At 37.1% G+C, this 15,124-nt stretch overlaps 1 protein-coding gene across 1 annotated transcript; it reads right to left on the reverse strand.

The window, feature by feature from the left end:
- Positions 1-4,050: 4,050 nt before the first annotated feature.
- Positions 4,051-13,973, reverse strand: SUB1 (SUB1 regulator of transcription). The gene is made up of 4 exons (XM_007951600.2): positions 13,902-13,973; positions 10,535-10,657; positions 7,725-7,833; positions 4,051-4,130 (listed from the first exon to the last, which is right to left on the reverse strand). Exons 1-4 carry the CDS (start codon positions 13,971-13,973, stop codon positions 4,051-4,053), a joined length of 384 nt encoding a protein of 127 aa, XP_007949791.2.
- Between the last annotated feature and the right edge of the window lie 1,151 nt (positions 13,974-15,124).

Here is a 15,124-nt window from a genome sequence, read left to right on the forward strand (position 1 = left end):
ACTTGGGCTTATGTGGCACTGGCAAAACTGAAACTTTACATTACTGTCCAAGATACAGGAAGTACTACATAAACAATTTTAGTTTAAGGTCTGGCCTTGGGTAGTAGAAGCACTTCGTGAGTTTAGTGCTGTACATGGTCTTTTTAATTACCACAGGAAGCTACAGTATCTAACTGTTGATATCGAGGATGCTTTCTTTTTTCCTGGCATAAAGGAAGTGGCCTAAATGACTTCCTAAAATGAGTTATCCAGCCAAAGACTGAATTATTTAAACTCTCTATCCAAGAGTCTAAAAGAAAAACATTTAGTCAGGAATAGCATGTTACTGTGAAGCCAGGACTTAAATGGCTATAAAGCAGGACCAAAAAAGGCTCAACACCGTAATGTATGCATGTGAAGGGAGAGATGGAAGAGGCCCTATGCAGCAAGATTCTTCAGTCAGATGGTATGGAAGTCTTGGATGAGCTGTCCACATAGGTATACCTTACAATTTTAAAGCTGCTTCCTATTTCTCCAATCTCTTTTCCATCTCATGACACCTTTGAGCCACATTACATAACTGAATAGTTAAAAGTATAAATTCCAATTACTAATTTTTTCTTCTGACTTAATTTTTTAGTCTAATCAAAAGCAAATTTCTAGTTGATTAACTGGAGTAAAATAAGAGCCATAATTAGTCTTCCATAAACCTTCTATCCCTGTTTGTCTCCCTAAACAGAAGTTTAAACAAGGAGACCCCTCACTGGCAAAGGCACTAATCAAAAAGGGCAAAATAAAGACTACAAATGAAAATCTAACTTTGCAATACTCAGGAGTCCATTATGCAGTTAGGTGAAGTATACAAAGTATCCTGAACACCAGGCATTAAGAGAGTAAACAAAAACAGAGGCTGTGCATGCCTTATGTTTGCATTTTTCCACATGGTTCAGATAGTTGGACAAAGAGGCCCACACCACCCAGTTGGTCCCAAGAGTCCTGAAAAGACATCATTCTAAGGCCAGCCCACATTCCAAAGCATTCAGAGAAAGGCATTCTATTTGCTAATAAAACTCACTCAACAGGTAACATCCATTCATCTTTAGGTTGTGAAACTGCAATGACACATAGAGCACATTTATTTTTATTTCAACATTTAAAATATTCACAGATGGAGTAGTAGATTCATTAACATCTCCATGGAAAATGTACCAAACAAAGCATACAGGCATTCCACAATTACAGAATTACATAACGGTGACTATGTGAATGTTGGCCCCTAGAATTTACCTGGAAAAATACCAATTTTTAAAAAAACTTTTAAGTGTTTCATTGGATTAATTCCCATAGAAAATGAACTTCAAAGAATTTCAGGAGAGATACCTATTATTATTTTTTTATTTATTCAGCACATTTTAAAAATGTCAAACTTTTACTCTTCTAACACCGCACCTCTGGTCAGAACACCTAAATAACTAATATCCAATTCTCTCCATTTCCTCTCAATAGCCAAGCCAGGATGTACTTTCTTTTGCTGTTTTTCTAAGTCTTCTTCTAAACATACCAAGTCAAACAGATTGACCATCATAGCATCTTGACTAGCTAATGAGGTAGGAGGTATCTTCAAAAGAAGTTCTTAGGCATTTATATGAAGCAAAACAAAAGAGAATAATCAAATTATAAAAAGTAGGTGTTTTTAGTGGTTGTCCTTTCAATAAAATGCCAAGAGCTTTGGAAATCGGCTAAATGCTGTTCTTACTTCAACCAAGAGGAAAAGCCGTACTACTGAGCATATATTCAAGGGCAAAATCAGCAGTACCTAAATTCATTTTGACATTCCAAGGTAATACCTAAACCTCAAATGCTAAGTTTTCTTCTTGGAAGAAACTTTACCAAGATGACAAGAGTTTTCTTTTTAGTACAATTTCTTTTAACCCAGTTCTCATCATTTCCTGTACATACACACACACACACAAAAAGGTTTTCTACGTATTGTATATCTAGTCATGTATTTGAATGAATTTAGCAGTCAAGTTACCAAATTCTGCCAGATGAATACTCCTTATATAAAGGTTTATTAACATAAAAAGCTAAACAGCTAGAAAATACCTTGGTAATAATAGATTTCCACCATCTCTAAATTAGCTAATTATTTTGAAATGCAAACACCCCAAATTCACTTAAACCTAGGAAATCTACCCATTATTTCCTCTTCACCTATACCAAAATCAAAGTTGTGTTTTAACTACCTTTCCTGTATGCCAAAAACAAGAAATGCTTTACAAATCTACCCAATTAATAGGATACATATGCTTTCCCCAATAAGTCAACATTACCAAACAAACATGATTTGTCTGTAATACACATTTTGAACCCTTTGGTACTATTATTTGATGAAGACTAAAATACTAGTATCATAGAATTTATTTGCCCAATTATGTACCTATTAGGATCACTGCTAAATACACTTCAAAAGTCATCTAGAAAATAGAAATCATACCTAAACAGAATAGCTGCTAGAAAGAAAACAGGTAATATACACAGCCTGGCAGATGGTTCTGAAATCAAGTTCCTGACAACGAGATTTAGGCATAGGCTCAAACTTGGTAGCAGAATAGTGCAACTCTCCGATATGGCAGCCTTTACTGGCAAAAACCATTTGGGATTTGCTACCAAAAATATTTCATCAACAGCATCTTTCTTTTTACATATTTAAACTTTTCTTTTTACTATCCTAGACTGTGTCCTACCAATGTGATCAAAATTTCAAAATATTTATAAAAGTATCACTTTGTGTATATTATTTACGTTAAAGAGAATTTTTTTCTCTTCTGCCGCCATCTTTAATTTTATACTTCCCTTTACACACACTTTTCCTAAGGCACACCACACCATATTTATTGCTGCAAAAGCCCTGTAATCTGTGCCTCATCAACCTGTGCCTGCTTCATCATTGTGGTTAAGTGAAAGTAATTTAAATTTGTCTGCTTTTACTTCTATCACATCTAGAATGCCTTTGTCCAGATTAACTGCAAAATAACCAAGTCTACTGAAGCAAAGGCCAAAAACCACAAGTATATGCTCTTCCACGCCACCAAAAAAAAAAATTACCTATATAATAGTAAAATACAATGGTATCTCTGACTATATAATCCATATTCAATGTTACAAAATAAAATATTAGGCACGGAAACTTTCACAATTTTTATTAAATCCTAATCTAACAGTATCTCATTTTATAAACATCATCCCATTGTGAACATGTTTAATAAGTGAAAGTAAATCAGACATCTAAGTCATTATTTTCTGCAGATGAACCATAAGATAACACCTACACAGGACACTATGGGTAACATCATATGCTTGCTTAGAGTTTTCATACAAGCCGTGTTATCTATCAAACTACATCTCCTAATATTTAATACAGTACAATTAGTGATTGTAGTTTCCATATAATATTTTAATTACAAATGCCTTACTGAGATAACTAACATTTTAACAGCTTCACTGACATTTGCAAACTACCATAATATATTCAAGGAAAAGTGAAAGTAATCATGAAAAGATAAATTAGTAAAGGAAAATTTAATTAAAAAAGGGGGGAAGGGGAGTAAAATAACTTTAGAGTGAAAAAGTCAAACAAATCTAGGCATTTGGTTGGAAGAAAGCAGCAGAACTATAGATTTCCCAAATCAAGAGTTTGTTAAGTTTAATACAATACAAATCCTTAATGTAAAGGCTGAGTTGAAACTAAAAGGTCTACAAACTGACTTTAGGCCTTAAACACAGAACCAACTTTTCTAATCAAAAAAGGCCACAACAGTTAAGATTGTATTACTTGATTTTATTTTACACTAGGTGGTGGGCACAATGCAATCCTCCTTAATAAAGTTGACAATTAGCTTCACTCAGAATATTTTTAATAATGCACATTAAAAAAAAGTATTCATCTTACAAATTGTTCTGCAATCTAAATATACAATAGCTTGGAAAACAACGGTTAGAAAATAAAAGCCAATGTAAAAAGACAGAGTACAACGACTAGCACAGTACAGGTTTTATATGGCTCCGATTTTACAGTTTTCTTACTGCATCATCAATGTCAGAAATCTGTTCCTTCAGCTGGCTCCACTGCTCAGGATTTAAAGAAATACCTAAAACAAAGTTTTAAAATCAAAAGTTGAAAAATCCACTACAGCTTTCTCTAGGATTTTATATTTCTAACTAAAATATTGTCTTATGAAAATTGCCATTTTTATTGTTGTACAATACTGAAAATCTAAACTTTCACATTGGTTGTTACTGATTAATGACAATTTCTTAAGCAAATCAAAAGTAAGAGGTTCCAATCTTACAGCAAGTTTTCTTCTCACCACTACTTTCTTGCATTTACCTCTTATGCCCAAGGAGAACAAACAATTTTTGAAGGTTTAACTCACAATTGCCTGCAAACTTGAAGGCTAAGTGGTCAGACTCGGGTTTAGCATATAACACCCTACTTCTACATCCAGCTAATTCCAACATTTCAAAAAAATTTCCAGATATTCAAAGTGAGGACTTCATGCTGAGTTCATCCAGATGCTTTTGCTTCACTTTGGAAAGAACCCAGGATATAACCTAGATAAAGCTTCTTAAAGTACATACACTAGTTAAGAGTGCATTTTGATGTCATGCTGTCAAAAGTTCAAATTCCAGTCTGTCACTAGCTATACAATCTTAAAAAAAAAAATTACCTCATCTTCTATAATCTGTTTCCTCAACAAAACATGGTACAGGCATACCTCTAAGATATCACAATAAAGCAAGTCACACAAATTTTTAAGCTTTCCAGTGCATATAAGTTATGTTTACGTTATACTATAGTCTATTAAGGAGCTCTGGTAGCATAGTGCCTAAGGCATTTGACTGCTAACCTGAAGGCTGGAGCTTCAAGCCCACCAGCCACTCCTCGGAAGGAAGGTTGGGCAATCTACTTCCATAGTGATACTGCCTTGGAAACCCGAGGGGTCACTGAGTCGGATCTGACTCAACGACAATGAGTTTGGTTTGGTTTTTGGTTTATTGTCTATTAAGTGTGCAAGAGCACTATTTAAAAAAAAAAAAAAATTAACTGCTGTCGAGTCGAACACGACTCATAGCAACCCCTCCTCCAGTTTCAAGCAGATTGCCCAACCTTCCTTCCATTAAGTGGCTGGTGGGTTTGAACCATCAACCTTCTGGTTAGCAGTCAAATGCCTTAGGTACTATGCTACCAGAGCTCCTCAACAGCACTGTAAGTTTGATATAAGGTGAGAATTACCAGAATGTGACAGACACACAAAATGAGCAAATGCTATTGGAAAAATGGTGCTGATAGGCTTGCTGAACACGCAAGGTTTCCACAAACCTTCAATTTGTAAAAAGCACAGTTATCTGCCAGGTGCAATAGAGCAACACACAAGAAAACAAGGTATGCCTATACTTGTATCTCAAAGGGTGGTTGTAAATAATTAAACTAGATAATCTCAATGAAGAATTTAGTATAGTACCTGACAAGTAAGTAAACACTAAATAAATGTTAGAGAATGAAATCTGTCTTGCATATTAAAGGTGTAAAATTTTAACTTTTCTATATTTTGTACTTTAAACGTCCAGCATTCTAATCCCCAATTGCTGTTAAGTAAAGTAAAAAAATTCAGACTTGGAAGGATTGATAAATCTCAGAAAATGTTGGAAGGCCATGAAATTGAGATGCACAGATGTATAAGGATAACACCTGGACAAACTTCAAGGCTAATCAAACTGTTTTAGCCAACGCTTGCAGAAACAAGAAAACTGGCATTGGCTACAATGGAACAATTTGAGTGACCAAATAAAAAAGAAAATAATCCAGGAGTGGCCTGAGCAAGAAAACATTAACGAGCATGAACAAGAGTACCTTTTGAATGGGTAAAGAAGAAAATAAGGAAGTATCTTTCATTAACTAAGGACCAACTCTGGTAGCATAGTGCCTAAAGCACTTGACTGCTAACGAGAAGGTTGGCGGTTCAAACCCACCAGCCACTCCTCAGAAGGAAGATGGGGCAATGTACTTCCATAGTGATACTGCCTCGGAAACCCAAGGAGGGGTCACTATGAGTCGGGTCCGACTCCACGGCACAACAACAAGGACCAACTAACTACCCAAATACACTTTATGCTGCTTCTCCATAAATATTTATGTTGGGGAATGAATAAAATATGCATCTACAATAATGACTTGGAGTGGATGAAGCACTAATGGAGGAAGGACAGAGGCCCACCTGAAGGATACTTCCCTTAAGAATCATCTTTAATGGGAGGTACAGACAACAAATATGAACCCTTTTGTACATACAGTACTGCATTGTCAGTGAAGGCTAACATGGGTATATGGGTGGATAGATGGGTGGACAGGCTGAACGATTAGGTATGTCTATGAAATAGGGAGTGTATCCAAGAACATATATAGGGTTGGCAGACAATGGTCCTATAAGTTTATGTGAATGATCAGAATTCCCAGGTGTATAGTAGAGCTGAAAAGGGGCAAGGTTATGGTCACTGCTTGGTCACAGCCAGCTACCCAGAGGGACCAGTAGTTGAACCTACGGGCTTGGGACCATACTCGTAGAGGACATCAAGCTCAGTCAGCATAACATACCATACAAAACACTGTTCCACCTGCTACTTTGGCGAGTAGCGACTGGGATCTTAACAGCTAGCAAGCTGCCACCTAGATGCAACGATAATTCTCTCGTCATCCAGAGCAAAGAAGAATGAAGAAAACCAAAATTCATGGAAACAATTAGTCCTAGCAACTGGTATACCATACAATCTGCAGCCTATATGACTATGAGACCAGAAGAACTAGATGGTGCCCAGCTACCACTGTCATCCACTTGGAAGGGGATCTATGTAGAAGAGCCTTGATAGAGAAAGAGAACAATGTGGAACAAAACTCAAAATCATTTAGAGAAAAAAAAAGGGGGGGGACCAGGTTTGCTGGTCCGATAGAGCCTGGAGGAACCACTGAGACTATGGCCCCTAGTTGCTCTTCAGGTCTAATTGAACCCACACCCGTGGTTTCCAGCCAAACAAAATACAGGCATATGAGTTGAACATTTACCTCAGGTAGATACACTCATTGGAGAGAACAATCCTGGGAGAAAGAAGGGCTGCTTATGCACAGGGAGACAGCTCAGGGGACAGGGGTGCATGGAAAGATGGACACTGGGAAGAAGTGACTATGGGGAGGAAGTGGGAGGGGAGCTGTTGTATTTGCTCTGTAAACCGTCACCCAAATCACAATTATAAAGAAAAAAAAAGAATAGTCTCTAGGAAATGATAAAAAACACTATAAACCAGCAATTCCCTTTCATGATCTTACAACTTCACAGGTAGCCTCTAATCTACTTCAGAATTGCTATAAATTTAAATAAAGAAAAAAACACACTCATTTACATTCAGGTAAATTAATAGCCAATTAAAGTAATACTAAGGATGTTTCTTGTCTGGGTTTTACTCCGAAAGAAAAAATTCCAGCTGCTCTATTTAAGACATCTTATTAAAAACACTTAATATCCAAAATGATTACTTCTGTAAAAGAAAACTTCAATTTATTTTGACAGAAAATCAACTGAAATGAAGGTCTTCCTTGCCATAGTCAATAGTACTTCAAGTAAAGTCGGTTACTTAGAAAATTTCTAACTTAGTCTCAATATGATGACCAAATTTAGGAAATTAAATCTCACCTTTTCTTCCTGGTTTCATTTCACCTTCCTGATCCATCCAATATTCTCTAATATCAATTAGGACTTTACCTTTAAAGTCCCGAACACTGACGTACCTCATTTTCCCAATCTGCAAAAGAAAGTAACACAGAGGTGTTCATTTTAACAGTGATGTCCGTATTTATATTCACAACCAGCTACATATTGACTGTACCTCTAATTAGAAAATGACTGCTATTGCCCACATCAAAATGGCACCCAAAGACTTCACAATTAATCTCTAGATTCTTCCTAAAAAGGTGGATCCAAAAGCACACCTATTTCCCATCTTTTTTTTACATTAAAAACATCATCTGTAGACAAAATCTTATACTACAAACAACAACCAATATGAATCCATAGGTTCAGTTGATATGTAACTGAACGGTTTTAGTAACCATTCTAAGAATCCAAGGTTTTTTTTAAACAAGTAATTACCAGGTAGTTCTCTCTAGATTTGTCTTTAATATCACAGAAACCATGTTATGTAGGTTATATTCCTATGGAAACAAGTTCTTAAGATTCAGAGGTGTAAGAACTAAAAGGAACCATCAAATATTTCCTCTTTAGTCAGTATTCTGCATAAATCGTTCTAAAGTGTAAAATACCAAAGTAACTTTTCTTGCATATAGATAGCTTTCTTCAAATATTACATTCAGAGAGCTGCTTGTGTTTGATGTATATCTCTTTATCAAAAATCTAAGACTCTTCCCTAGAGTCTTAAAAGATGGATATTCAGTTAAAAAAAATAATCATCTTGTCTTATGATATAAAATAACAACCTGAATTTTAGATCTATTCATTTAGGTAGTGTATCTAATAAACTAGGTCTTGAAAGATTCTAACATATGATGATGTACCATTATGTTGTTAGGTGCCAGTCAAGTTGACTCTGACTCATAGCAACCCTATGTACAACAGAGCGAAACACCGCCCAGTGGAGCACCATCCTGCCAGTCCTCGCTGTATTTGTGCCGTGTTGCAGCCAATGCGTCAATCCATCTTGTTGAGGGCCTTCCCCTTTCTCCCTGACTGTCCAACTTTACCCAGCATGATATGCTTCTCCAGAGAAAGGCCCCTTCTGACAACATGACCAAAGCAGGTGAGACAAAGTTTGGCCATTCTTGCTTCCAAGGAGCATTCCTGGCTGCACTTCTTCCAGGGACAGATTTGTTCATTCTTTTGGCAGTTCATGGTATTTTCAGTATTCTTCATCAATACCACAATTCAAAGGCATCAACTCTTCTTTGGTCTTCCTTATTCATTGTCCAGCTTTCTTATGTATATAAGGCAGTTGAAATTACTGTGCCTTGGGTAAGGCACACCTTAGTATTCAAAGTGATTCTTAACACTCTATAGAGGTCTTCTGCAGCAGATTTGCCCAGTGCAATATGAGGCCTGATTTCTTGACTGTTGCTTCCATAGGTGTTGACTGTAGCTCCAAGTAGAATGAAATTCCTGACAACTTCAAACTTTTCTCCATCTATCATGATGGTGCTTATTGGTCCACCAGTTGGAATGATTTTTATGTTGAAGTATAATCCATACCAAAAACTGTAGTCTTTGATCTTCATCAGTAAGTGCTTCAAGTCACTTATGATGTTCTAACAATGTCTGAAAAAGCTCCACTCTCTGGAAAATGTCTTCAAAGCTCTTTTTAGTAATAAAAAACAGAAAATACACAGTTCCATTTAAAAAAAGCTTTATGAATGTATATTGGGCACTGCTATTCCGTCCAAAAACCCCATCTTTCATATTGAAAAGAAAAATCTAAACTGTAACATGCCACTGAAAATTATATAGCCAATATGTATTAAACCCAATTAAAATGCAGTATGATCATTAAAATATTTTATGGCTAAAAATCATTTCAAGGAAAATGTGGAAACAACTATAAAATTAAATCTTATACTCTCTCAAATGCCAACACTACCAAAGTGTGTGAAAAAACACTAGAAGTAAAGCCAATGCTCCTCTTTTCCTTACTCCTGCCAGTGAAACCTTAATGTCTACAGTCTCTTCCATTTAAAACCGATCTCAATTGATTGCTCAATATCTCTGACCCTGCTATTCCAGTCCTCATTATCTCTTAATCACCATCACTTCCTGGGGGGGTAGGGGGGTGGGTGGGATTTAAGCCCTACAGCTATCTAAGAGGTTTCACCTGCATCCATTTTCCAACTACCTCTCCCCCTGCCCCCATCCTTCTTAGACAGTGCTGCCAGTATCACATATTCTTCAAACAAGAGAAGAAACCCAAGAAAAGAAGGTATACTAGTCTTTTCCACGTAATTTTATCAAATCCCCTCTGATGAACTTCACCCATTCAGCCTTACTTCCTACTATATATATAAACATAGGGCTGATTTTAGTAAACTCATTCTCCTTCTCTACTCTTTTCAGGCCAAGATCAGACAGGCCATATTGATTTTTCCCCACCAATAAAAACCTACCCACATTTGACAGCCCAATACTAGACCTACCTCCAAGTTGCTTACTAGATCTGCAGTTCTCAGTCTTTTTTTTCTTTTTAGATTTCTATAACATTTACATTTGCATTGTTTTAAATATAGAACAGACTTCTAAATTTACATAATCCATTATTATTATAAATTACCTTCATTCCTAATAACTTATCCTTTCATTTCAATGAAATACTGTATCCTAAATCAAGAGGATTATAACATACATAAAAGATTATGATGCAATCTGAGATTAAGATACTTTTAACATTCCAATTTCCATCTTCAGATCAAGCCAGAGTCCTTTCTAAGTGAAATAACTAACTTCACCTGAAACATGTTATCATCTCTGCTGCTGCTGCTCTGTTTGGAAGATGACAGGGCTCTTGAAGTTTCACCAGTCTTTTGCTTCTTTACAGGTTTTTCTGGAGTAACTTGCTTTTTCCTCTTTAACTTGAAAGAAAAAAAGAATATGGTTAAAATTTGAGGAAACAAGAATAAATCACCTCTACGGAGCTCTGCTGGCATAGTACCTAAGGCACGTGACTGCTAACCAGAAGGCTGGCAGTTTAAACCCACCAGCCACTCCTCGGAAGGAAGCCTAAGCAACCTACTTCTGTAGAGATACCACCTCGCAAACCCAAGGAGGAATCTTTAGGAGTCAGATCTGACTTCACAGCATTGAGTTTGGCTTTTTGGTTAAGATCAAAAGATTCCATTACTTTTTTTAAGATTTCAAGGACCAAAAGATTATATTCATTTATTCATTAGGAAAAAAATGATAAATATGTAAATAACTGTTTCATCTGACAATCTAACACATCTAATACAATGTTTTCAAACGGTATTCTCAAGATTCATCAGGCATTGAGGGTGTTAATGAAAAAGAAATCATTTCTACAGGAAGAGGAGGAAGTGGAATCCCACATGACTTCTTTGGGAGGGAAAAAAAGACTGGGGGAGCTGCCAGTTTTGTGAACCACGGGTCAACTAAGACTAGTAAAGTCACTGTTTTTACAAAGGAGAAATACTAATTAGGACGACAACAACCTATTTGATTTCTAAGATATGAATACTTATTTATGACTTATGCCTTGCCTAATTCTAAAAGAGATTTAAGTAACCTTAGAGAATTTATAATTAGGCAAAACTGAAGAGTCATTCTGTACTGGGCACTGAGAGTCAGCAACTTGAGTACTTCCTCATCACTAAAAAATTAATGGAAGAGCAATGTTTGACTAGTATTCAAAATCATGTTTTAAAAAGCTTTTTGTCATTTGGCTGAAATTTTCCAGGGCAGATTCATTCTCCATTCAACAGTTCACAGACATTTCCTAACACTGATTACAATCCCCACAACATAACATTCTTCCCACTTCCTTGCTGTGGTTACATTTTCCCCATCCTCCTTTCCTGGCATTCCTGCACTCCAGAGCTTCTCCCTGCAAAATGTTGCCCTACCAATCTCCCCGGCATTACTGTTCAGCTCATAGGCCCATCATTTGGCCGAGTTAGGCCACAAGAGTGAGTCCTCACAGGTGACTAGGGGCCATAGCCTTGGGAGTTTCACCAATCTTTACCTGTCAGGCCTGTAGGCCTGCTCTTTTTTATGCTTTTGAGTTCTGTTCCACAATTTTTTCCCACTCTATCCAGGTCTCAGAGTCACGTAGGATGAGGTTCCCATGGTCCGCTAGTCCCTTGGACTAATGGTTTCCATGTCTTTGATTTTCTCCACTCCTCTTTGCTCCAGAGAGACCAATAGTTGCACGTTTGATGTATTCTCTCAAGCTTTTAAGATTCCAGTCGCTGCTCACCAAAACAGCATACAGAACAATGCCTCCTGAGCCTGCTGACCATCAACCACAGTCCCAGCAACTCACTCTCCCAAGGTACTTGGTTGTAGCTAAAGCATTTTATCTCAACTTTGCCCTATTATTTCTATTATATATAAAGATGTAGCGTCTGCCAAACCTATATATATATGGTCATGAGTATACTCCCATACACCTACCCATACTTGATCATCTTACCTATCTACCTAAGTATCCACACGTAGATTAATGTTATTACCTTTGTTGTCTGCATCTCTTATGCACCTATCCCTGCCTTCCTTTTCTTTAGTGATAATGTGCTGATTACCTACTTTTGTCTTACTGCCTTTCCCTCCACCCAAATCCAAATGTTTCTTAACTAGCTAGCAATATTTCCTCCCCTCCCCAGTGAGAACTTTACTTCCACGTGTGAACATTTCCTTGACTTTTTATAATAAGACTCACTTGTCATTCCGTGTCAAAATCACAATAATGCTTAAAAACCGTTATTATAAAAGCTTTTTAAATAACCTCATTCTCAGAGCTAACCAAACCAAACAACCCATAAAAACCACTACAGTCCCCAACCCAAACAGTAGAGGGCAGTCATGTTCCTTCTCAGTGGAAAAGTAATTAAATATATTTTACTAAATTAGATAAAGATGGGCAAAATATAGGTGTTTTGTATCTTCATCTAATTTAGCAAAATATTAGTTTTACCTATCTAATACACACACACACACTGAAAAAAAATTTAAGTTCTTACAAAATTAAAATTATTATTTAAGACCAAGAGGCCCTAGTGGCGCAGTGGTTAAAGTGCTCAGCTGCCATCTAAAAGGACAGTAGTTCAAACCCAAGATAAAGCAGTCTGCTTCCATAAACATTTACAACCTTGGAAACCGTATAGGGCAATTCTACTCTAATCTATAGAGTGGCTATGAGTTGGAATCAACTCGACAGCAGTGTGTTTGGATTTGGGTCTAATAGTAAAAATTAACTTGGCTCAATAAGCAGAAACCTTATTCTTTAAATGAGGGCCTGGAACCATGCCTGGCACATAAAAACTCAATACAAATATACTACATGTACATATTCAAATGCTATATTGGGCATAATTTTAAAATTTAGAGATTTCCTCAGCTATTTTTGCTCTCTGAAGACATTATTCCCTTTCCAGGTGATACCATATTCTGTATTTCCCTATACAGATCCAATTTCTCTAAGATGCTCTCACCATAAGCTCTCTTGTTTTAGCTAACACTGTTACCTGAGCTCAGAGACAACTATGTAAAGCTCTATCTAGGCGATAATAGACAGTTCTGAGTAGAAAGAAGCCTTTACTGCAGTGAGATGCGCCCAGAAGTCTTCGGCTAAACCAGAACGCATCAACCTTTACAGCCAAGTTGTCGTCCAATACAGATAAGACACTGGGTAAAAAGAGAGCTAGCCATTTCATGTTAGCTTTGCTGGGTGTTGATTTTAACCAAGATTCAGTGAGCTTTGTGGGGAGGACAAACACCAATGGGAAATGAGATGGCTGTCAAAATTAACATCTACTTTCAAGGAATCTAGGTAATTTGGCCTACAAATTAGATGCAAATAATGGCTTTGGTCTGATACTAATCTCCTATGATCTAGGGCAACTTCAGCTTTCCTGAGACTCAGCAGAGGACTTGTTAAAATGACTACTTCAGTCTGATTTAGGGGCCAGGAATGTGGATGAACATTCTAGACACTTCTAGTCTAGTGGTCCATCTACATGTTCAGATACACTCATCCAGGTTCTCATTTTAAGACATGCCCTTTACTACCCTTGCAGAATTGGATATGAGCATGTTTATTACTGAATTGTCACATAAATAACTTGGTGTAGTAACAGTTACCTTTTTGTCAACTTCACTATCAGAATCACTACCAGATGAGCTTGAAGAAACAAGTTCCTTTGATTTCGGCATTCTGAAAGAAAAACACATTATGCAAATCATTTTGTTTGATTGCCTTCACCTTACTCTCCACCCCCACCAAAACCAAAAACCAAGGGCAAGCAAGTCCATGGTTCACTCTACCCCCTTGTGGAGCTGGAGTTGTTTTGCTGAGTGCAAATGCCAGTCCACTTCATCTATGCTCTTCTAAACTGAAAGTAACAAAGTGGAAATATTTTACACCCAGCAAGGAGAAAGAACTAAATGTCATACATATCCCCACACTCCTACACCTCTTTCTTTCTCAAAACCATTGGGTCTTTCTATGCTTTATTTTAGGAGGGACTGGGTAGGTTTATGTAAGTTAATAACTCACTACATTTTACACTGATTTTCTACTCTGGAACATAATTAAAAGTTGAGGCCTCTGTTCATAGAAAGGACAAAACCTTTCCTCAAATTCCTAGCATGCCCCTAGCTCCCAGACATACAAGTACATAGCTCAGTGCCTTGCTTTCAAGTGCTAAGTGCCTGAGCATGAAGCAAGAGTGCCTTGTTACTGTTTTCAGAGATAAATTCCAAATGTCATGGAATACCAAGGCATGAAGTACCTTTTTTCAAGGCCCTTGTAATATCAGATGGTGAAACACTAATTATCAAAGTACCTTTTGCTCTCCCCATCTCCATCTCAATAAAGACTAGGTCCTATCATATATAAAGAGCCTAATACACATCGCACACACTCTGTAAATGTTTGTTGAATAAAGGAGAAGAGGTTTCAATTTCCTCTCAAAAGAAATCATATACAAACTAGCTCTCTAGATCAAACTTGCACTGCACTGGGATTATGTGTGTTCCACAATAAGAGGTCAAGGTAAAAGAAGTAGGCCATCCCAATACTGGCAAATAAATTCCCAAAGCTCAAAATGTCTAACCCAACTATGGTGATTTCAATTAGGAGCTCTGGTGGTGCAGTGTTTAGTTAAAGCATTCGGCTGCTAACCAAAAGGTTCGAACTCACCAGCCAGTGCTGTCTGCTTTTGTAAAGATTTACAGCCTTGGAAACCCTATGGGGCAGTTCTACCCTGTCCTATAGAGTCCATATGAGCAGGAATGGGCTCAATGGCAGTTGCTTTGGCTTGATTTCTTCAAGATGATAAACAATGAGGGGAGCAGCAAGGCCC

This window comes from Orycteropus afer, unplaced genomic scaffold, assembly GCF_000298275.1.
Source record: "Orycteropus afer afer isolate SDZICR_OR568_19922 unplaced genomic scaffold, OryAfe1.0 scaffold00302, whole genome shotgun sequence".
Taxonomy (NCBI): Eukaryota; Metazoa; Chordata; class Mammalia; order Tubulidentata; family Orycteropodidae; genus Orycteropus; species Orycteropus afer.